At 51.7% G+C, this 22409-nt stretch overlaps 1 protein-coding gene across 1 annotated transcript in view; it reads left to right on the forward strand.

Annotated features, from left to right (window-relative positions):
* PLXNA4 (plexin A4) overlaps positions 1 to 22409 on the forward strand; it is a 425241-nt gene that overhangs the window by 332387 nt on the left and 70445 nt on the right. The window contains exons 6-10 of the mRNA XM_055307457.1: positions 996 to 1119; positions 1827 to 1980; positions 3209 to 3308; positions 5728 to 5842; positions 16402 to 16602. Of these exons, the coding sequence (XP_055163432.1) occupies positions 996 to 1119; positions 1827 to 1980; positions 3209 to 3308; positions 5728 to 5842; positions 16402 to 16602 (694 nt within the window). The remainder of the gene's footprint in view (positions 1 to 995; positions 1120 to 1826; positions 1981 to 3208; positions 3309 to 5727; positions 5843 to 16401; positions 16603 to 22409) is intronic.

The raw sequence follows: 22409 nt of genomic DNA on the forward strand, positions 1-22409 counted from the left end.
TGCCCTGGCCTTGGCAGACAGCTTCAGTCCCTTCCCCATGTGTGACGTGCACATCTGGATGAAGGGCTGTGATTTTTACGTGCATGTTTCAGCAGCCTCATCGGTCAGGACTGTAAGACCCCAGGTCACCCTGGATGTGGGCCACCTGTGACCCGGTAAACTTTGAATGACATAGGATGCTGAGCAATAATAGAGACCTTCTCTGGCAGTTACCGTGCGCCAGGAAACTGAGATTCCCATCCGAGGCAAGCTGGCTCCGGAGCTCGCTTTGAACTACTATACTCTGCTCCTGTGATCCTTCCTTCCCTGCCTTCCCCGCCACCTAACATTTGCCTTCTGTCTACTGGCCACGAGGTATACAGGAGATTCCAGAATAAGTCAGGCTTAGTTTCTTCTTGTGAGTTCACACTTTGTAGGAGAGGGCTGCATGTAACCCAATAGTTATCATATAATTGAAGAAGTTCTAGACTAGAAGAAACCCCAGATGCTTCGAAGGGTGGTGGTGGGGAGAGATTGCAGATGCATCATAGTTGAAGCGTGTCTGGAAGGGCAGGTAGAAATTGGATAGGGGAAATGTGGAGAGAGGGTGGTCCAGAGAGCAGAACTGGCTGACCAAGGCAAGAGTGTATTGTATATACAGCGAGAACAAGTCTCGGCTTGCCTAGGAGGGGAGGAGAGTCGCAGGGGTGAGAATGGGTGGGGAGGTAGGAGAGCAGGGCTTTGCAATCCCTTATGTGCATGAGGAGTATGTCAGGGGTCTTTCGGGTGATCTTAAGTGTTTGCATTGGGCAACAAGTGATTGGGATTGCTGTCTTTTTCAAAATCCGACATGGGGTGGGAGGAGCAGGAGGGAGGAAGGGGCCAGGAAGGTCAGTCCTGGACACATTGAGTTTGGACACGTCCTGGGAGCCACGGGCAGTGCCTGACCCCCGCACCAGCCCCTCACTGGAGCAAGTGGCCTTCTCCGGAGTCACTGGTCGGTCTGTCCCTCCCAGGTGCACCCGGAAGGAGCGCTGTGAGCGGTCTAGAGAGCCCCGCAGGTTTGCCTCTGAGATGAAGCAGTGCGTCCGGCTGACCGTCCATCCCAGCAACATCTCTGTGTCCCAGTACAATGTCCTGGTAAGGGCAGTGGGATCTGGGCCCAGGGACATGACAACCCTCTCCCCACCAAAGCCCCCCAGTGCCCCCTCTGGAGAGGTGGGCCACACCTGACCAGCATAGCTGCTCGAGAGCAGCTTTGAACAATGTGTCCCTGGAGGTGGAAGAGGGGAGCATGCACAGGACTATTGGGGCAGAGGCTCTCTGCATAATGGGTAGAAAAACAAGCAAATATGTGATACCAAAAATGACCGAAAGGGTGACCAAGAGAGGGAGGGTATTGGGAACTTTATTTCTGTCTGTAAGATGGGAAGGATGTATGTGCAGAGGGAGAAAGGGGCAGGATGGCTCCCATGTTCATGCCCTGGGCACTTGGTGGTTGGTTTGCCATTTTTCCAAACGTGGGGACAATGGGAGAGGAGCTTGACCAGCAATATCTCAGTCCTAACCACCTCTCTTTCTACAGACAAATCCCCTAAGCATTCCCATTTCCTGGAGCCAAATCCATTCACATGCAGTGAAGTTTCCTCCGTGTCTGTCTCTTCACTCCCCGCCACCTTGCCTCTGGGCCTTGTGATCAGTTGGCTGTCTTCTTCTCTATGTTAATAATGCCTTCTGCTTTCTTTCTCTCTGCTCGCTTCCTCTCCCTCCATCTTCCTTTCCTATGCACACTCCCCTTCCCCATTTCACGCTCTTCTTCTCTCTCCCCTCTGCGGGGCTGCTTACAGCTGGTCCTAGAGACATACAATGTCCCGGAGCTGTCAGCTGGCGTCAACTGCACCTTTGAGGACCTGTCAGAGATGGATGGGCTGGTGGTAGGCAATCAGATCCAGTGCTACTCCCCAGCAGCCAAGGAGGTGCCCCGGATAATCACAGAGAACGGTGAGCGGTCCCCGGAGGCAAAGCTGGGTGGCATGTCCTTCCTCCTGCCTTGATGAGAGCTCGGGACAGGCATGGGGGCATAGAGGGACCACACAGGCAGGGGAGAGTCAAGGGAAGGGGGTGCTTTGGTGGGTATGATACAGAGGAAGGGGATGAAGTGCCTTTCGCTGCTCTTAGAAATGACTGTTGAAACCAGGTGAGCATCCTGGAGTCAGCGTCATCCTAGGTGAGGAGCAGCTGCAGAGGGTGGAGGGAGGGCTAGGCCGGGGCAGCCTCAGAATGTGCTGGCTGAGTTCAGAGATTGTCCTGAGCATGAGAGGCTGGGCATGGTGGGCTTGTCAGGAGCAGGTGTGGGGGTGCAGAGCTCCTCTGCTTACCTTACCCTGCCTGCACCGATGGGTCCCTGATCTCGGGCCATGGCCTGCCATCCCCAGCCTGCCCTGCCTTCCCAAAGCTGCATGTTCATGGCCAGCTCCACTAGGAGGAACAAGGGTGGACAGAGGCCCAGCGCTGGTGAGGGACAGGCCCAGCCTGGGCAGATTGATTCCATGTTAGCGCTCCCATTTGGGCTTGTCACATTTGTTCCAAGCTGATTGATTAATGAGACTCTCGGGGAAGGCACAGAACAAGGCTGGAAGTGGGGGCCTGGGGTCAGGGCTGTGAATTAAACATGGACTCCGCCAGCTGAGGATTCCAGGGCACCCGCCAAAATGGAGCCCTGAGCCCACCAGAGGAGGGGATGTCGGACCAGGATGTCTCCTTACCAAGATGGGGAATGAACTTAGGTGGCCACATACACGCACATGCATACAAAACCTCTCACATGGCCCATGGCAATGTCACAGAGAGTCTACACTTTGTCCTGGTAGCTAATCAATGTGTGTGTGTGTGTGTGTGTGTGTGTGTGTGTGTGTGTGTGTAATTCTGTGAGTCTGGCATGGCACCGTGCATGCAAGCCTGTCAGAGTATGCATACAGGAGGGAAGCTGGTGAGCACATGAGGGTGGGTTCTGGGAACGCAGTGTGGATGGAGGAATAGACCAGAAGCACCCTCTGCAGATACTCTCGGGGCTGTCCTGGGACTGAGCCCTGCTGAATCAGAGTCCTGTCAGAGCTGAGAGCACCCCCGGGGGAGCAGGTTCCCCTTTCCCAGCATGCATTACTCTTAGTAAGACCCTCACACGGGTCTTGACCTCCCCCTTGAACTTGTGGTTGGCTCTACCCCACAGGGGACCACCATGTCGTCCAGCTACAGCTCAAGTCAAAGGAGACGGGCATGACCTTTGCCAGCACCAGCTTTGTCTTTTACAACTGCAGCGTCCACAATTCGTAAGTGGCCCCCAGCCTTGCTCAGCTCCCTGTTCCTGGGGTCAGGGTTCATCTGGAGATAGAAGATGCTAGCATTGTTTGCAAGGAGTTACCATCTAGAGGCCCTGTAAAAAGGGGAATGAGACAGGTCCCTCCTCTGGTAGCCATAGGGTTCATCGGAAGGCTGGAATGAACAGAGTAAGAACCTGTAGCGTGGGGATCTCCAAATCCCTAGCCCATACATCTTCTCTGGCATCAATCTGTCTAACCGATTTGGCTCCCACCATCTGTTGAGGAGGAGGGTGCCCCTCATTTGAAGAATGGAGCAGCCAGAACCCCAGGTGAGAAGAGGGGTCTGAGGAGGGAGAGAAACCCCCATGTGTGTCCAGGCCGGGGCAGGTCCAACGAGCACCGAATGCTCAGCTCTCCCCAGTCCCCTGTGGGCTGGGTCAGGACTCTGGCTGTGGAGGGCCAGAGTGGGGCAGGAAGGCACATGCTGGTGAGCTCTGGCCTGGGGGTCTCACTCTGGCTCCAGCTGTAGCCTGGCCCTGTTTGACTGAAGCAGCCACTTCCCGAGGGAAGGCACAGAAAGCAGAGTCTCGGGCTCTGGAGTCCGACCAGCTGGAAACGTAACCATTCTGTGTCCCAGTGTCCTCTGTCTGTGGGGAAATAGTAGTCCTCCTTCCAGGAATGCCACCCAAATATTTCACCACTGACATGGCCAGGCCAGTTCTGAGCAGAGCCGTGGTTGGCTGGGACACCTCTGGTCGCTGCTCCTGCATATCAACACTGTTTGGTCCATAGGACAGCTGTGAGGACTGGAAGAACCATTACAAGCATAGCATTTAGAGCCACTCCCTGGGCACTGCTCATGTTTTTGCTGTTATTATATGATTATCCCCTCTCTAAACTGATGGAGTTGGACCAGACTGAGAAGGTACTGGCCATAGAAGCCTTTATCCAACCAAAACTAGGTGTGAAAATCCAACTGACAAAACAGATGGAAGTAGGAGTCCTCTGGTTGAGGGTTAGGAGGATCTGGGACCCCTCTGTCTTGGAACCCCACACATCTATCTCCTTGTCTCCAACAAAGCTCCACAGAACCCCCGGGGTTCCATAGAGCATAGTTTGAAAACCATAGGACCTGATTTCATAAAGCCTTGTTTGTTTCAAAATGCTATTCTGTTTTCTTCTCCCTATAGAACGAGCTAGTTAACCAAAGACAATTTGGGACTCTAGGCTGGTGTAAAGTTAGTCTACCCATCTGGTTATGGCAGTTATGAGTCCAGAGTATGGCTGTCTTTGGGGCTCCAAGTAAGGTGGTCAGGCCTCCCAACTAAAAACAAGTTGCTTCGATGCCAGAATTCTCTTCCTGCTCCTTGCCATGGAACTTTCCATGGCTTTACCACTTGGTGGCCTATTCCCTAATTTCCAAGCAATCCACAAAACAATTTTAAGCACCTACTATGTATAAGAAGTGTCACTAGGCAAGAAGGGTCAACAATTAATGAGATACAAAGACTCAAGCTCTGCTTCCAGAAGTCATGGCCTTGCGGGCTGGTGGATGAACTGGTCAGTGAGTAAGTAAAATATGAAATAACAAAGCCAGTACTGTGCCAGAGACATAAACCAAGTGATTAACAGGATAAGGGCCTAGTGTGACCAACTGTCCATTGGTCAAAGAAGGAGGAGGAGATGGCCAGCTGAAGGAAGGGGAAGTCTTCTTCCGCAGGGAGGAGGACAGCATGGGGAGAACATGGCCTGTTCATGGCTGAAATGGCAAACACATGTGGAGACAGTGGGCCTGGACACTGACCAAAGGGCTCAGGCTACATGGCAAGGCAATTGGATTTTATCTTCTGGAAGATGGGAACCATTTTACTCTCTGATGGCTGAGTGTAAATGCTCATTTACACAGGATGGAGCTCTTATAAAGTTGCCTTTGTTTTGGGGGGGTAAAGTGTGGAAGTGGGATTGCCAACTGCACAGTGACCCATAGCACTGAGAGAGCAGCCTCAGGACCTTCCTCTGCCAGGGTGGGTCTATGTGGGTCCTTGACAGTGAGATCCTGGAGTCAATTTGAATTAAAACTCAATTTCTTTCTTGGCACTAAATTTATGCGCTCTCCAATGACCTGCTCTCCACTCCAGACTGCATGGCCCCACAATTCAACAAAAGAGGGCACCATCCTGTGGAGCTGGAGGTGGTTGGTTAGGCCCTTGAGGACTAAGGTTTTCACCTACTTGAGTGAGGGGGAGGAGGCCACAGATTCTGGGCATCCTGAGAACCTGGTGTAAAAAAGGGATAGACTGGCATCAGATCTGCTTTTTCTGAATGTTTGAAAGTGGTTTCTCCTACTATGAAAAAATATTTTGCTAGGCCCTTGGCTTTGGGTTCACTGAGGTCCTATGATTTGTGCCTCTTCTTCCTCTGTGCCCAGGTGCCTATCCTGCGTTGAGAGCCCGTACCGATGCCACTGGTGCAAATACCGCCACGTCTGTACCCATGACCCCAAGACTTGCTCCTTCCAGGAAGGCCGAGTGAAGGTGCCGGAGGTAGGTCTGCTGAGTGCTGTTTGCTTATGAGCATGGGGCGCACACATGGCAGGCCGTCCCTCAAGAAAACAGGCAAATCCTACAGCACCTGGTTCTGCCCCAACCCTGACTCTTAAGGGACCGCTTCATGAAAGCAGTAAACACGCAAAGCTCTGTGCTGGGGCCAGTGGGTTCTGGGTCAGTCCTGGAGGTTCAGCTACAGGCAAAGATACATTCCAGATCATTCCAACCATGAAGACCCTCCACGTGCCAGGTGAGTTGTAGACCAATTGCAAAAAGATGGGTGTGTGCATGAGATAGAAATAATTATAAGTACACAGCAAGACAATGTATAGACTCCTTGGCTGTCCCTTGGAGCATTGTCCACCAAGCATATCTGAGATCAAATTGGACAAGTTGAGTAACAGAGAGAAATAAAAAGAAAGAATAGTCAACTTATCAACCAGAGTAGTGGTTCTCAAAGTGTGGCTCCCAGACCAGTGGCATCAGCATCACCTGTGAACTTAGTTAACCACTCCCCCTCAGACCAACAGGATAAGAAACTCTGGGGGTGGCCTTGGTACATGGTGATTCTATAGCACTGTCCCATTTGGGGATCACGAGAGTTGGCTTCATGGTTAAGAAGCTGTGCTTTTATTTTCTCCTAATCTTCATTCCTATCCTTTGTTGTTGTCGTTTTGTTTCATTTTTTTGTTTCTTGAGAGAGATTGGGAGAGAGAATGCACATGGTGGGAGGGGCAGAGGGGGAGAGAGAGGGAGAATCTCAAGCAGATGCCCTGCTGAATGCAGAACCTGATGAGGGACTCGATCTCACAACCTTGAGATCATGACCTGAGCCAAAACCAAAAGTCAGATGCTCTACTGATTGAGCCACCCAGGTGCCCCTATTCTTACCCTTGAACACTATTCATCATCATAATAGAAATACTCTATGCCTGCGTTGGTGCCTTTCTTAGGAGGTAACTTTGTGGGCAAGGACCTCAAAGAGAATGGGTATAAAAATACTTTGGAAAAGTCTGCTATGGTTCAACCATTATAGTGCTTATGTGACTCCAACCATCAGGCCAGGAGGACTGAACAGAGTGGTTGCTTTGGGATGCGGTTATTTTGAATAGAAAGATAGATATATATAGTGGATATATATATATATATATATATATATATATATATATATAGAGAGAGAGAGAGAGAGAGAGAGAGAGAGAGTTGGTTAGACCCCACTGAATGCAGGGGCAGAGCTGCAGCCTGGCTCATGCTATCTCCATCAATACTGGACTCAGACAGTTTCCAACATCTTCACCCCCTTCCCTAGCTTTGGGTACACCTTTCAGCCCCCTTCCCATACCCACACGGGTGCCATGACCATGTGGCAAAACCCACATCTGTGAGAACAGAGAATGGTCTTGATGCAGGAAGCCTAAGAGCTTTTTGGGGAATAGGAAGGGAATAGTAAGAACCCATAACAGTGCCTCCTCCCTTCTCCCAGACTTCTACCCCCATGAGAACCCTAACTTTGGCCAAACCTTTAATGGCAGGAGGGAAGCTGTCTTGTCTCTGAGGCTGAGAGGGGAGGGTGATGTCTGTTCCACTGCCAACGCCTGCTGCATTGGGCCCTGCCAGCCCAAGGGGACATGACTGAACTCTGTCTGGCAATGAGAAAACCCAAGCTCAAAATCTCGTCTTCCCAGGCTCTGATGGCTGAGCGGGAGTTCTACAGGTAGAGAATGGACAGAGCAATTGATTTGAGAGGTAAAGTCAAGGAATGGTGAGGTGGTCACGGAGAGAGGATGATCTGACTGAGTGGGGGAATGTGAGGAGCAAGCACAAGAGAGAAACAAAGAGAAGAAAGAAGATGTTGTGGACGTCCCCAGACATAAAGCCCTCTCCCTCTACAATGAGGCCTATCCTTGGCTAGAAATGGCTGCTGTGTATCATCATCAGTAAAAGGGACCCAGACATAGATTGTCCCTTTATGGGGAAAAGGAGGAAAGAGATTGGCATGTTGGCTTTGAAAAGGAAATGCGAAGCTAATGTATGTGTCGACTCTGTTCTTTTAACACAAAATGGATCTAAAGCTCGTAGGACAGATGTGGGTTTGACAGCAAGGGGCGCACCACCGGCATGTAAACCCTGATAAAAGGCTGTCCAGTCTCCTCAGCCCTGAGCCTTTATCCTGGGGCATGCGGTCAGGAGAAGGCCTGCTTCACCCCCGAAGACCAGGGGCTGGGGGCCCGGGAAGAAACCTCTTACTTTGTTCAGGAACCTGCAAGTTACTTGATGGGAGCAGAAGCAAAGAGGTTTTCAGCCTCTCTCCGGCTTTCCAGGCTGGCGTATCTGGCACAGGTTTCATGTGTGGAGAGGCCCAAGGATAAAATAGATGAAAGTAGAAACAATTGAGCTATCTGGTGGATTTCAAAGGCCCCTAATCATTTAATTACCTTGAAGGAGGTTTTCAAATTTCTGCTTTTTCTTTCTTGTTTGCTCCTCTTGTCCCAAGTCTCTTTCTTTCAAATACATAAAAGAGGCTTGCATCTGCCACTCAGAAGGAGGGGGGGAAGAAAACTAGAGGAGAATAAAACAAGAGCCCACCGTGTTTCCCAGTGTGGTTCAGGGATTCCTGTAGAAGAACAATGTCTTTGAGTGCCTGGGTTGCCAGCCAGACACAGCGCCCCACGTACTCCTGACACTGGCAGAGGCTGCCAGCGAGTCACAGCACCTCAGATCTGATGCCGGGGCTCCCAAGAAAGGAAGAGGCCTGGAAAAACGTGGCCAGTGGAAGGTGGTGCTGAGCTAACCCATATGATGGCCACCCTCAGACACTTTCCATTTCACCCAAGCTGCATTATGGTGAGCCTAGCAGGCCATTACAGCAAGAAGCTCCCAGGGACCTTGGAATCGCTATGCCTCCCTCCCTCATCACATCATAGGATGGAAGTACTTTTCACTCCTTTTTTGCCTGGATGTTTATTTATTCTAAGAAAAGCAAGCTCTAAGCCTGTGTTCCTGGCCCAGTGTTGGAGGCTGCCTTTTACCCAGCTCAATACTAGGGCCATTTTGAGTATAATGAATGTAGAGGAGAAGCCAGAGTTGACCGCTTCATGATGGTCATTGTGGCAGCATCTTCCTGGGGAATGTACCAAAAGGAAAAGAAGTCATCAATATTTGTGGATTCTTGACTCATCCAACCATTTGGGGTCATACAAGGAGGTCATTGTGCTCAGAGCTTTAAAGAAAACCCCTGGCTGCTCTTGGAAATAAGGTGACTTTTTATTTTATGTCGTTGTTCTGTTTTCTCTCTTTTTGTTTCTGCGGCAGGGGTTCCTGCAGTGGGAATAAGGGGTAAACAAAGAAAATTATGCATTTGAAAGGTGATTTTATAGAAGCCCCCAGACACAAGGGTCGCCTCTCCCTGCCAAGAAGAGAGCTTATTCGTAGCACGGTACTCAAATCTTGGCACGGGTCACCTTCCGTCCTGCATTACCCAGTCCCTGAGCATTTCCCATATGCAGAGCATTGCGAGAGGTTTCAGGGTGTGGGAGCAGTCTGTAGTCTGCAGGTAGAGATGGGTAAAATGGGACTTCTGGTCTACATGACCTCTAATATTCTTGAATTATAAGTAGAAAGAAGCTGGAAAGTGCCAAGGAGCAGTCCATGCCTAAGAAGTGGTCTTAGAGGGTGAATGCTCAAGTCCAGGCTATGGTCTCCCTGTCCTACTTCCAGGGTGACTGCCACTCAGCCTCAGAGCCTACAGCTTCCCTGGACCCATCCCCATAGGATGAAAGGGGGCCCCGGGCCCAGAGATTCTTCTGGAATCCCCAGGCTTTCATTTCTTTTCAACTTTGAGTGTGGGGAGGCAGACAGCATCCTTTTGTTAGTCAAGAGGGAGACTGCCAGGTGGCTCTTCATTGCCCCAGCACCATCGTGTATCCCCAGGAAGGCTTTCATCCCTGCGTCTTCCAGTTTCAACACCGGCTTTGTTGACTATCACCAGGGATGTTGGATTACCTCTGTTTTTTTCCTCCCAGAACAAAGAATGCATTCAGGTGAAGTTATTGGTCTGGAACAGAGAAGTGGTCGATCATTGTTGTTATTATATTAATGGCAAGTACTCTAGCATAATTACAATTCTCAGAAATAGAATGCCCAATAAACATATGTTGTTTGTAGTAACTATATTCCAGTTACAAAGAATGATTTTGTTTCACTAATGAATGGCATTGTGATAACAAAGACTGGGTCTTTGGATCAGATGCCAGATCCCGGGTACCTAAAAGAAAAGAGAGAGGAAGGAGAGGAAGGCTGACATGGGGTGAGTCTTCCTGCACTTGGCCCCATTCTCCCAGAGTCAGGAGAGACTGCTTGCATCCCAGTGGAACAGCCTTTCCCGGAGGCAGCTGTTAACTGGGCCCACCTCTACCAGCTGGGCAGGACCTCGGGTTTCCCAGTGGTTTTGACCCAAGCCCCCATCAGGCCCGCACACGTAATAACGGTGCTCCATAAAGAACAAAGGTGGACGTCCATGGACAAGCAAATCCACTGACCAGAATTTATCCTCCATAGACTCTTTTACTGTTATGTCTCATCTAAACTGAAAAGCTAAGTCAGCTACTGAAGCTGTTCCCTGGGCATCAGGCCAGATGGGCTTTGCTAGGAAGGCCCACAGTGCACAGGCTCAGAAGAGAAAGTTCCTGCAGGCCCTCTCTTCTGGAAGTTCAAACAGCGTTTACTCCAGAGAGCACATGTAGGATCATAAGAGGCAAGATGCATTCTACTTGATTTCCAAAGCAGTGCTAGAAATGTTCTTCTAACAGTCCCTACCACCCCGGCTGGAAACCTGTAGATGGGATGGGTATCCTAAAATCTGCCAGCCCCCATCCTTAGTCCTCTCCAAGAATGAAGAGCTGGCAAAGTGAGTGGGGTCCTAGGCCCTGGGCCTCTACTTGCCCCTGGTGCTCAGACAGGGCAGGCCAAGGGCATTTACCCACCACCAGACTCAGGAGGGAAATGGGGTCAGCCACCTTGTCAGTGATTCTGGCAAGAGGAGCCATTCCTGGGGCCCAGCCCCAGGGAGCAAAACCACTCTCACCATGCCCTTCACTTCCTTTGAGAAAACAAAGCCAAACCCAGCTAAAGAACTCACTTCCAATCCGTGCACCGCCACCACTCCAGGTATTGCATTCCTGGGCTGCCATTTCTCCAGACAATTGCACTTTCCATCAATCTCGGCTACCCCAACCCCCCCCCTTGAGGTTATGGGTATTTCCTTTCTGTATTATTACTTTGCTCTCTCCATAAACCAGCCCATCGTAGATCACACTAATGGCATTATAAACTTGGGGAACAGCAAGAAAATATATGGTGCGTTACATTTTTGTATTGGGCACTGTGGGTCTGAGAAGGTGAGTGTAAATTTGGGGCGTTGGTTAGGGCTAGGGCTAGCTTCTTTGGAATTGATGGGGGCTGAGGTGACATTAGTGGCAAGCTGTGCCCCTGCAGATCACTTATTCCTTAGCTGCCCCTCAGCCCCTGCCCACAGTCCCCCAGAGAGTCACATTTCCCCAATCTTGCTGTAACAACTGGGAGAATTAGAGCCCTCATCTAGTACACACATGGGGGGCTGTAAATCCACAGGCCTACCAACCCCCTCCCCAGGCAGCACCAGCCCTAAGGGCGGTGTTTTCTCTCTCAGCTCAGCAGCATGCTTTATGTCCTTGTTCAATTATTTAAACATGCAATGAAACCTCTGTATAAAGCAGCCACTGACATGCTGGACACGGTGAATGGAAAAGCTTTCATACGTTGGCTTGCTCCTTCTGCTCCCCACAATTAGTGGGACCATCTTTCCTTCTGCGTGCATTTCAGTGAAAACCAGAATGTGCGTGGGGCCGGACAGTGGACCTGGAGCCCACATGAGCCACCTCCCAAAAGCCAAGACATTAAAGGTTTCCTTGCACCTGAAACCACTGCCACTCTCATCCTTCAGTTCTTCCAACTGCAAAATGTAGCCACAGGCAAAACATCCTCCAAGGGAATCTGATCCTGAATGTCTGCATTTGCCTCCAAATAATCTTATGAAATGAGGTTGCTTACCACCTCGGAGAACTGGCTGTTTCCAATGAGAGCTCAGAGAAATCCCTTCCTTGAGAAAATGAAGAGTATTATGTTTTTGAGGAATTCTGTATGGAGGTTAGATGATCATCTGGGGATACGAGTCAGTAAGATGACCAGGTGAAGATACTTTGTCCATTGTCATTGTGGGAACTGAATGAGGTAACTGATGTCCTTAGTTCCTTTATTGTGAACGTGGGGGTGATCACATGTGTTGGGCGGTGAAACGAGATAGCAAATGGGAAAGCACGTGGAAGGTAATGGAGGTGGCGGGATGTGCCCTGGATGGACTCCGTGAAACCCCTGTGCCATGTTAACTAAAATCATAACAGCATCACACACTGCCTGCCAGAGGCATACCGCCTGCCCGACTGTACCAGATTGCAGTGTGTCAGTCATTAAAAGATTACACTTCCCTAGCGGTAGGTAAAGGGCCATTTCCAGAAGGGACACCCCCACCACCACCAGCCACTCCAGCGTTCGTTCAGTTGGTCAATATTTTGAATGCCACACTTGAAACTAGTTGAGTAGGCACTTTTACCCCATTCTAGAGATGGGAAAACTGAGCTTTAGAAAGGCTATATAATGATGTGTCCCAGATCATCTATTGGGTTAATAATAGAACTAGGACCATACAATCCATTGAATCCGAAGCAGCCTCTTCGTTCCATGGCGGAAGAGATGCAGACGGTTTGAGGGACTTGCCCAAAGCCCCATGATTGTGGCAGAGTTCCCGTCTCAGAGCCTATAGAACATGCTGCAGCAAGATGTCCCTCCCAGAAGAGGGGGCCACTGTTAGAAGAGCAGTGGACAGACCTGGGGCCTCTGTACCCATCTCCCTGTGTTTGGGGCACTTGGAGCTATTGAAATTGTTAAGTGCAGAAGCCTAGAAGGGGTGGGAAAAGCTGGACAGTTTATGGGACACTCTCCAACCCCACCAAAAGCCCTTTGGAGGAAGAGTTTTTAACCCCCATTTAGAGTTAAGCTAAGCCATGATTAGAGCCCTTTCAAGGCTCTGAAATGAGCAGGAGGAAAATAGCCTGGTGTTCAGAGTTCAGAGACTCCTCAATCAGGTTCTTTCTAGTTAAGGATGCTGAGAGGTGATTGTCTGAGCCCCAAGCCATGGTGGAAGGACTTGGAAGTGAGGTCTTCCGACACGAGTCCTAGAGAAACAGGGAGGTTTCTCTGCAACCTCCCATGAGCATCAGACATAGCAATGGTTTTATACCTGGAATCTCCGTGTGAGGCAGGTCAGGATCTGAGGCCCTGGGGTGGGAGGAGGGAGCAGTGTGGTGGCCATGGTCCCTTCATGCCTTGCCACCTAGGGAAAAATTGCCATTTTACATTTCAATTAGGAGGGACACTGGGGTCAATCATCAGTGCCACCAGAGGAAAATGGGCCTGGCCCAGCCCTGGGCCTCTCCAATTATTATTAATGAACTTACTCTCAGACCTGCCAACCTTTTTATATGCAAACTAGGTCTTATGGGGCCACTGGCAATCAGGACTCATTAAAGAACACGAGCCAAGCCTCCCTGAGAATCTTATGGGGGAACAGGGGCTTGTGTGTCTGCCCACATCCTAGACTAGAAGCAGCCCAGCCCCAGAAAGGTCCCAGAGCCCACAGGATGGTGTGGCAGCTCAGCAGTCCTGCGGAGCTCAGGGAGATCCTCCCAGACCCACCAGACCACCCTGAGGTGGTTCCGGCCCACCAGCCGGAACTTGCCTCTTTCATTAAGCGGATGAAAGATGGTGGGTTGGCATTCAACTTCTTCAGCTACCAGTCTGCGGTTACTGAGCCATTACATTTCCTCTCCCTGCCTCAATGTCTCCTTTGCAAAGTAGAAGGGATCCAATAGGTTGGTCCAGAGAACTTCCCAGATTCCAGACACCTCCTGAGCATTGTTCATGGGCAGTGACATTTTGTCGTAAGAGATGGAAGCAGGAGATCCAGGACTTCTCGTACTCCAAATGCAACCAGAGACCCGGCTCCCCTAGGCAGACGTTGGATGGAGCAGGAGGGCCGGTCAGGCTTGTGCATGGGGAGGGAGAGGAGAGCTGCCCAGGGCTGCAGGCAAGGAAAGAGTGCAGGTGGACCATCAGGCTTGAGACTCCCTGCTTTTCGTAGATCTTCTCTCTTGCTTCTCCAGCTTCACACCCCTCCTGCTCCAGTCTTGAGTGTCATCCTAGTCACTAAATCGTTCTTGTCTTCTCTGTGTCCTGTCTTTCTCATCTTGCTAGGGCCAGGGGGGCTGAGGTAGCAGCCAAAGTGGGGGCACAAGATGCAGCTGCTAAGATTCTGCATGTGCGACCCAAGGCCCTGGAGACTTGTGCACTTTAGAGTCTCGGGACCAAGTACTGGGTTCAATGCTCTGATCCTTCTCCCCTCCTTGTTGCTCCTCTGTGTTTTCATTTATTTTTAATTGTGGAAAAATCCACACATGAACCTTAACCTTACCATCTTAGCCAGTTTTAAGCGCAGTTCGGTGGCGTTAAGTACATTCACACCATTGTACGACCATACCACCATCCATCTCCAGAACTTTGTCGTCTTCCCCAAAACCAGAATCCCGTCCTCATTAAACACTAAGTCCCTATTTCCTCTCCCCCAGGAACCCCCATCCTATCTCCATAAATGTGATTATTCTAGGTATTTCATATGAGTGCTTTATTGTGATTGGCTTATTTCACTTGGTAGAACGTTTTCAAGATTCATACTTGTTGTAAGGTGTGTTAAAATTTCCTTCCTTTTAAGATGGAACCATATTCCATTGTAAGTATATATCACATGTGGTTTATCCATTCGTCCGCTGATGGACACTTGGGTGGCTTCCACTTTTTGGCTGTTGTGAATAACATTGCTGTGAACGTGAGTGAACAAGTATCTGTTCTAGTCTCTGCTTTCAATTCTTTTGGGTATATATCCAGAAGTGGGATTGCTGGATCTGCCTCTCCTCTCTTAGCTGCTTTGCAGAATAAAGCTACATGCAGCCTGAAGGAGAGAAGGGATTAGTTTAATGGGCCCAGGGCTCTTGCTCCCCTATGGCAAGACTCCACAGTAATCAGGAAGGACAGAGGTGAGACCACCCCAAATCATAGAACCAGAACTGGTAAGAGCCGAGTGGGTCCTTGGATTCCATCTGATGGACAGATAAGGAAGTTGAGTCTCCAAGTAGGCATATGATGAGTTCAGGGTTCCATAGCTTGTCAGGAGCTCAGCAGGCATGAGAGTGTGGGTCTTCTCCCTCCCGGGTTTCCACAACAGAAGGGGCTCGTGTTTGCCTTCAGACCCAGGAGGGGGCAACTGCCAGTTGCTTGATTGCCTAAGACCCTCCAGTCTGCCATCCCCCTGCACCCTCTCCACTTTCCCCTGTCAGGGAGGAGTCCTAGGGTTATAGGCCGGCAGCCTCAGCCAAAAGCAGCATCCCCAGGAAGGATGTATGTGCCGTGCCTGAGATGGCCAACCTGCCCAGAAGTCATCTGTCCCAGCATGCCCCAAACAGCACCATAACAGGAGTAGTCTGGGGGATGGGGGACCTGACTGACATGGGGGGCCCAGGCCCTCCCTGTGTCTCAGAAAGCCTCACTTCTGCCCATGCCCAGTCAGGCCCTGCATTACTGACTCTCTTCCACCCAGGTCCTCAGAGCTCAGCTCCGTGGTAGGTCCCACCTGTGGACAGAGAGCAGAGCACCCTCACTCTGTATTTGGCCCCATTTCCCCCCCAGCCCTTCATGGACAGAGCTTACCATCTCAGGGGAAAGGGCCTAGTCATTTCCTCCATCCCCCAAGGCTCTCTGGGCCCCATTCAGTTTGAGGGATGACTATGCTCATTGTAAGCATCCAAGAGGTTCTCCATGTACCTGCTCAGAGGGGCATTTCTTTGGGGTCAGGCCAGCTGCAGAGTGCAGTCAGAAGCTTCTGGATTCTAAAAGGTCTCTGGGACTCATATCTGAACATTCCCAATTGCCAAATCTCAGCCATGTATGGAAGACCCTCCAGGGCCCTCCTGCTGTGGTCCAGACTCACATTCTAGAGCTAGGGCCCAGGGCTCACTGTACAGAAGCTCTGGTGGGTCTTTCTGTCCCAACTCCTGGCAGCCTAGGTCTGAAGCACAGGGGTCATCGGCCCAAAGTGGGACATGGGACACCCAGCAGCAGAGTCTGTCTCTGCTAGGGTGGGAGGGATGCTGAGAGGGGGCAATCAGGAGTTCAGAGTCTGGAATGTATTAAAATGGAACCCGAAGAAGGCGGAGGGAGAACCTCAGTGAGGAGTGGCCTCCAGACAGTGACTGTGGGATCTGGGATTTCTCGGACCTATTCCCTCCCACATAGAGGCTGGGGATGGGGCAGCAGTGTCTAGAACCTTCTGTGGGTATGTCCGAGGGAAGGTGGAGCAGGACAAAGATCTAGGCTGTGTCTGGAGAAGCTCCTGCACCTGCTCTCTGTTCCAGGACTGTCCCCAGCTGCTGCGAGTGGACAAGATCCTGGTGCCCGTGGAAGTGATTAAGCCCATCACTCTGAAGGCCAAGAACCTTCCGCAGCCCCAGTCCGGGCAGCGCGGCTACGAATGTGTTCTCAGCATCCAGGGCAACGAGCAGAGGGTGCCCGCCCTGCGCTTCAACAGCTCGAGCGTGCAGTGCCAGAACACGTCTGTGAGTGCCCGCGGTCCTGCCTCCCCCAGGCTGCCTGAGCCCCCGCTCCGCCCCAGCACTGTTCTTTTCGAGAGCCCCGTCAGCTGGGCTCTGCAGGTTTCCCCCAAACACCCACAGCACAGTCCAACTCTCTGCCTCACTGCTTCCTCCAACCCCGCTTGCCCGGCACAGTGCTGGGCTCTGAGGTCACCGCGTGTCTGCCCAAGGCAGGGGCCGCAGTGGCAGGAGCTTTGGGACCAGCCATGGGACCGCTGTTTGTGGCCAGAGGTATTTGCAGGGCGTGTTAGGCTCCAGGAACACCCGTGTCCGTCCCCCTTCCTGAGACGAGCTCTGGAGTCCCTGGGCCCTGCGCTCCTACCAGAGCTGCCCTGAGGGCCTCGTCGGGGCCCGCAAAGGCCCACTGCTACCTTTACACCTGCACAGAGGCCGCTCCCAGCACAGAAGCCTTCTGAGACCAAACACGTGCAAAGGGAGCAGTGGAACAGGGTGGAGCTAGCTCAGGTCAGCACAAACCTGCCCGATGTTTAGAAAATCCACGTTAGGTCCATGCCCGACCATGACAGGCCAGCAGGCCCCGCTGCCGACGGCCTTCGCCTGACCCCTGGGTACCTCGCAGTGTGCCCTGACTATTCCTGTCCCGCTGCTCCTCTCCGGACCTTGAGGTCTTCCCAGACACCGCTCTGCTCTCTCTCATTCCCTTTCTCCACACCCAGATGCTCAAAGCTCATGAGGCTTTTAGACTCATAGTATTTTCAAGCTGTAGTATTAATAGTATTAATAGTATTCCTCACTGAGCAAATGAGAAACTGAAGGCCCAGAAGCAGGGGCAGGTCTAGGTTTGTGGGCTGAGACAGATCTGATCTGGGGGACCTTCTTTTAAGAATAAAATGTAATAAACACAAAATTAAATATATAGGCAGGCCTGAGAAGGGGCTGAAGGTCCACACACCTCAGGGTAAGTCACGCCTGCCCAGAAAAAAGCAGTATGTCTAAGGTCACACAGCTAGCAGGGGGCAGGGCTGGGCCTGGATTCAGGTCCCCTCCTATGTCACACTGCCTCCCATTCATCCTTCCCATTGCTGCTGGGTACTTATATACGGTGACTGTGTTTGGGATGCGATGTAGGGGCAGGGAAGTCCTGGACAAAGCGGTTCATGGGAGCACCTCACTCTCCCTGCAGGAAAAAGTCTGGGGGTAAATGGAGCTCAGAGAGGCCCACATGCTTGCCCAAGGTCACTCAGCAATACAGGGATGGAACTGACAACCGTGGCCCAACCTCTGAAACCCCAGATGTGTCCCCACAGCTCTCGTGCGCACATCCCCCTCCTGTCCCAGCAGCCAAGGATCCTGGCAGATTTCTGCAGCCTTCTGGATTAAACCTGCAAGCAAATGGAATATTAAACACCTCCTGTTTTCTCATAAATCCTGAGGCCAACCAGACTGGCCCCAAGGGTTTGGCTCAGTGATTCTCCCCCAAATAAGTGAGTTCCTGCAGGAAGAAAAAAGTCTAAGCCCCATATGTGAGTCAGTGGAGGGCAGATAGGGGTTTAGACCACAGAGAAAAGTCTACTTGGTCAGAGACACTGCCCCAGGGAACCTGGTCTCAGAGGTGGCAGGAGGGGCTCTGATGATTGAGACCTTGTTTTCCCAGACACTACAAGACTCGGCCTCACCAATCCAGGGCTTCATCTGGCTCTGTTAAATAGACAAGAGCACCCTTATAGCAGCCTGAGTTCATCCTACAAACTCCGTGGTCAGAACTCAGTACCTTGGGACCCACTGCCTTTCTATCCTGCCTACTGGCTTCAGCACTCCTGAGCAAGGCCTGACTCCCTGAATGAGCCCACTAGGGGTCACATTGTCCTGACCAAGGGGGCGCAAAGTCGGAGCCTCCGGGGAACAAAGGTGTAAAATGGAACCCTGACAAGTGGTTGGGTCACCTCCAGGGGGTACCTGTGCCGGCATCCTGGTCAGTACCAAGGAGTCAAGGAGAGGCACTGTTGGACATCTGATGGTCTGACGTCCAGTCTTCAGGATTCACAAAATCTGCTGGTCACATATAGCTCCTTAACGCAGGAATTTCACATCTGGAAGCCTGATGCCCCAAGACACAATGGTCAAGTCCACTTCCAGCCCCAAGGGCCAACCCCCCAGCCCCCGATGGGGTTCTTGCCCAGTTGGCTGGCTTCCTGAATGCAGGGGCTCAGACAATTCACATTCCAGGAGACTTCCCACATCCCCAGGACCATGGTGGAAACATGACGTGGGGCTTGGAGGCCTGGGGCCCGAGGCTCTGGTCACCAATGAGAGGACATGGTTTCTAGGCTCCTGGCACAGCCCCCTGCAGTCCCCGTAGGAGCTGGGGTGGGTGCACCCTGAACTCTGGCACCTGGAGCTAGGAGTCTGTCTGAGGCCCCCCAGCCACTGGGGGCCAGTAGGCAAGACCCAAAATCGCTGCTCCAAAGCAGCTCAGCCTTTTTTATTTCAGTACCTTTATTTTCCTCACCTTCGTGAAGAAGGTGATGGGAGAGTTTTTTCTGTACCATGTTAAAGTCTTAAAAACTGAGGCAACAGGAGGTGTATCCCATAGAGGGTAGGTTCCAGGAAAAGTCCCCCGTAGGCTCCGCTGCAATTGTGCATCCAGGAGGGCTCAGCTCTGACCTTTCCTAGGAGCCTCTGTTTCTGTTCAAGGACCCCAGCTGAGATGCTGATCTGGGCCAGGATGCCACTCGCCCATCGAATGACTTCCTAAAAAAACTCTAGGGTCATATTCAGGGGCAGGCCTCCTTTACCATAGTTACAGTGCTATAGAGGACAACATACTATTAGGGGAGGAATAGACCTCAGGGAGGATGTAGTAGGATCCTGCGACAGAGGGCATCTCTGAAGCCCAGAGAGGCCATATGACCAGCCCCAGATCACACAGCAAGTAAGCAGGGAATTCAGAACTTGAATCCAGCTTTACCACACACACACACACACACACACACACACACACACACACACACACACACACAGCCATCCAAGGTTGGGCAAAAACTAGCAACTGAGCACTTTGTACCCAGCCTGGGTGCAGTCCCTGGGAACAAGGTCTGCTGTGCCTCAGAGAGGACTGTGGAAGGAGGCATGTGGTTTCACTTCCTAAACCCCTGAGTGTTCTGGAATTGGGCGGTGGGGTGGGGAAATCCAATAAAAAGCCCAGGCTTGTGATGGCAGAGGAAGGGGAGGTGACAAAGAGGTCTCAGAGGAGAGCGGAGAAGGAAAAGTAGTCTGAGAAAACTCCTCCTGGCTGTGAGGTGACAGCAGGTCACCTCCAGCCCATGTATCAGGGACAGTCCCTGAGCCCTGAGGCTACATCGCTGTAGCCCTGGTTGGGGTGAGGGGGTTTGTAGGAGGAAAACAGGGCAGCTCACAGGCAGTGGTTGGAGGCAGGAGCAACTGTGAGTATTCTTGGCCTCCTTTAGACCAAGGCTCCAGGGAAATGACAAGCACTGCTAATAATAATAGTGCCCAGTACCCGCCTCTCAGTCACTGGCAATCACGCGAGCCAGTGGCCTCAGCGGGCAGCCAGCTCCAGGCCCGGCTTCCACAGACCCGCCATAGCGTCCCATCTTCTCCCCGTGTGCCAATCCACCCCGTGCAAAACAAAGATGGAGAGACCGGGTTGGGGAGGGAGGTAATTGGCCCCCTCCCTGCTTTACTGGAACACGGCTGGGTCTGCTGAGCCCTCTGGGGCTCTGGGGTGGACATGGAGCACACACATGTTCCTTATGTCATATGGATCTGTCCACCCGAACGGTAGAATTCGTCAGCGCCCTATCTCAGAGCTCAGAACAGGGAATGGTTAGAGGAAAGACCGTCCAGATTATACAGGTCTTGTCTTTGCTTTACAAGGTAGAGGTTCACCACTTTCCCAAGGTAATGAGCAACGTCATCCCCTAGCTGGGCTGTGGTGTGCCAGACCTTGATTGAGACACTTAACCTCCTGGCCCCTGAGAGCCTGAAAGCTCTGGGTTTTGTGCAGATTAACTGCCCGCTGATTACAGAGAGCTCTATAAATGCTAAGTGCAGCAGAGGTGGGGAGTCCTGGGGGATGGGAGCCAGTGGTCCAGACTCCCCAGCTGTGGGTCCCCTCCTGCTGCAGAGCTCTGATCATGGGGAAAGAGCCTCCAGGAATGAGAGTGACCTCCCTAGAGACAGAGGAGGTGAGGAGGGAGCACCCAGGGTTAATGACTTCTCTAATATTTAATCGTCAAGATCCCTGGAATGAGCCATAAAAAGATAAAGCAATACCCGGCATAGCTGATCCTTGAAGCCTTTCCTTTTCAATCTTCCTCGAAAAGTGAGTGCATGTGAACACACACATGCGCTCCAGAACCCATAAGCATTCTCCTATGCACACATCTCCATATGTACCAAGTGTCTGGCGCATAAACACTCAATAAAAGTCTGCTATTATTACTTCACATAAACATAAACATAGGGAACACAAACATATTTTTGGACAGCATCCCCAAATGGAGACACACAGACCAAAACACACAATAATACTTGAGTGCTCGTTCCACGTGACCGGCACTGTGCTCAGAGCCACGAGGGTTGTTTCCCACCCCCCAAAGAGTCCTGTTAGGTCTGTCCTGTTTGTGATTCCCACTTTATAAACAGGGAAACCAAGACTTACGTCGCTGGCTCACATTCACACGGGTGGGCCGGACAGAACCACTCTGTGGCAGTGCGCGCACGGATGAACACACAGCTAGTACGGGTTTGACGCTGAGCTCTTCTCAGGTGGGCTGTGTGTGAACTCGTTTGTGCACACAGACACATGCGTGCGTGCATACATAAGCAGAATTTCTTGCCTTGCTCTCTGGGGGACTTCAGGGCCTGTAGGTTCTCTTGATCTTTGGCTGGCAGGTCTCTGATCACCACTCGCTGCTTCCACATTGAATCCTGACTAGATCCGGGCCTGAGACGCAGGAGCCAGGCTTGGATCCTGACTTAGCTGGCCCGCACCCCCTACCCCTCAGCATCCATCCTAGAGGTAGAGGCTGGAACAGCCGGAAGCCAGCCTTTGCACCTTTCTTGCACTGGCGCCTAGGAGGAGGGAGATGGGAAGGGAGAGAGGAAGTGGATCTTGGCTGGAGGCTGGGCTGGGAGGGAGATCTGGGAAACTGTTTTCTCCCTCTCCCCTTCCCTACCTCCTGTCCCCCACCCTCTTTTGTTCCTGCACACCTCTGATGCACACACGTCCTGCAGGGAGTGGGGATTCTCTAGCTCCCTGCAACACCAGCGTCACTAGGGTGGCTTGTTTGAAATGCATCCCCAATTTCCAGTCCAGCAGGTCTAGGGGGAGGCCCTGGGATCTGTGCCTAGGCCCCCTAAATGATTCTGATGAATGGGGCCCACAGACCACCCCGAGAACCACCAGTCCAGAGAGGAAGAGGTTTTTGTGAGAAAGCTCGGGATGCCTTAGAGAGACCTAGCCTGGCCCAGAAGCAAAGAACAAAATCTCTGGGGAGTTGATTACCACACTACATGGCAAAAGATTTGAGTCACTAGCTGAGTTGGGCGATGATCATCAGAGTCCCCACTGTTGTTTCTGCAGGGCTGGGGAGCTTTGCTTTGTTCTATGGCTCGAGTGCAGACCTGGGCCCGGGCTCCGGCGTCGCGGGTCACATGGGCAATTCTATGGGAGTGCGGATGGTACAGTGCAAACCACTGTCACTTTCAGGAAACACTGAACGTGGCTCCCTGGTCTAGGCATGTGGCTCCCGGGAGTTAGTGAAAACTTAGGGGGTGCTAGGGTA

The sequence above is a fragment of the Nyctereutes procyonoides genome, unplaced genomic scaffold, assembly GCF_905146905.1.
Source record: "Nyctereutes procyonoides isolate TBG_1078 unplaced genomic scaffold, NYPRO_anot_genome, whole genome shotgun sequence".
NCBI classification, from domain to species: domain Eukaryota; kingdom Metazoa; phylum Chordata; class Mammalia; order Carnivora; family Canidae; genus Nyctereutes; species Nyctereutes procyonoides.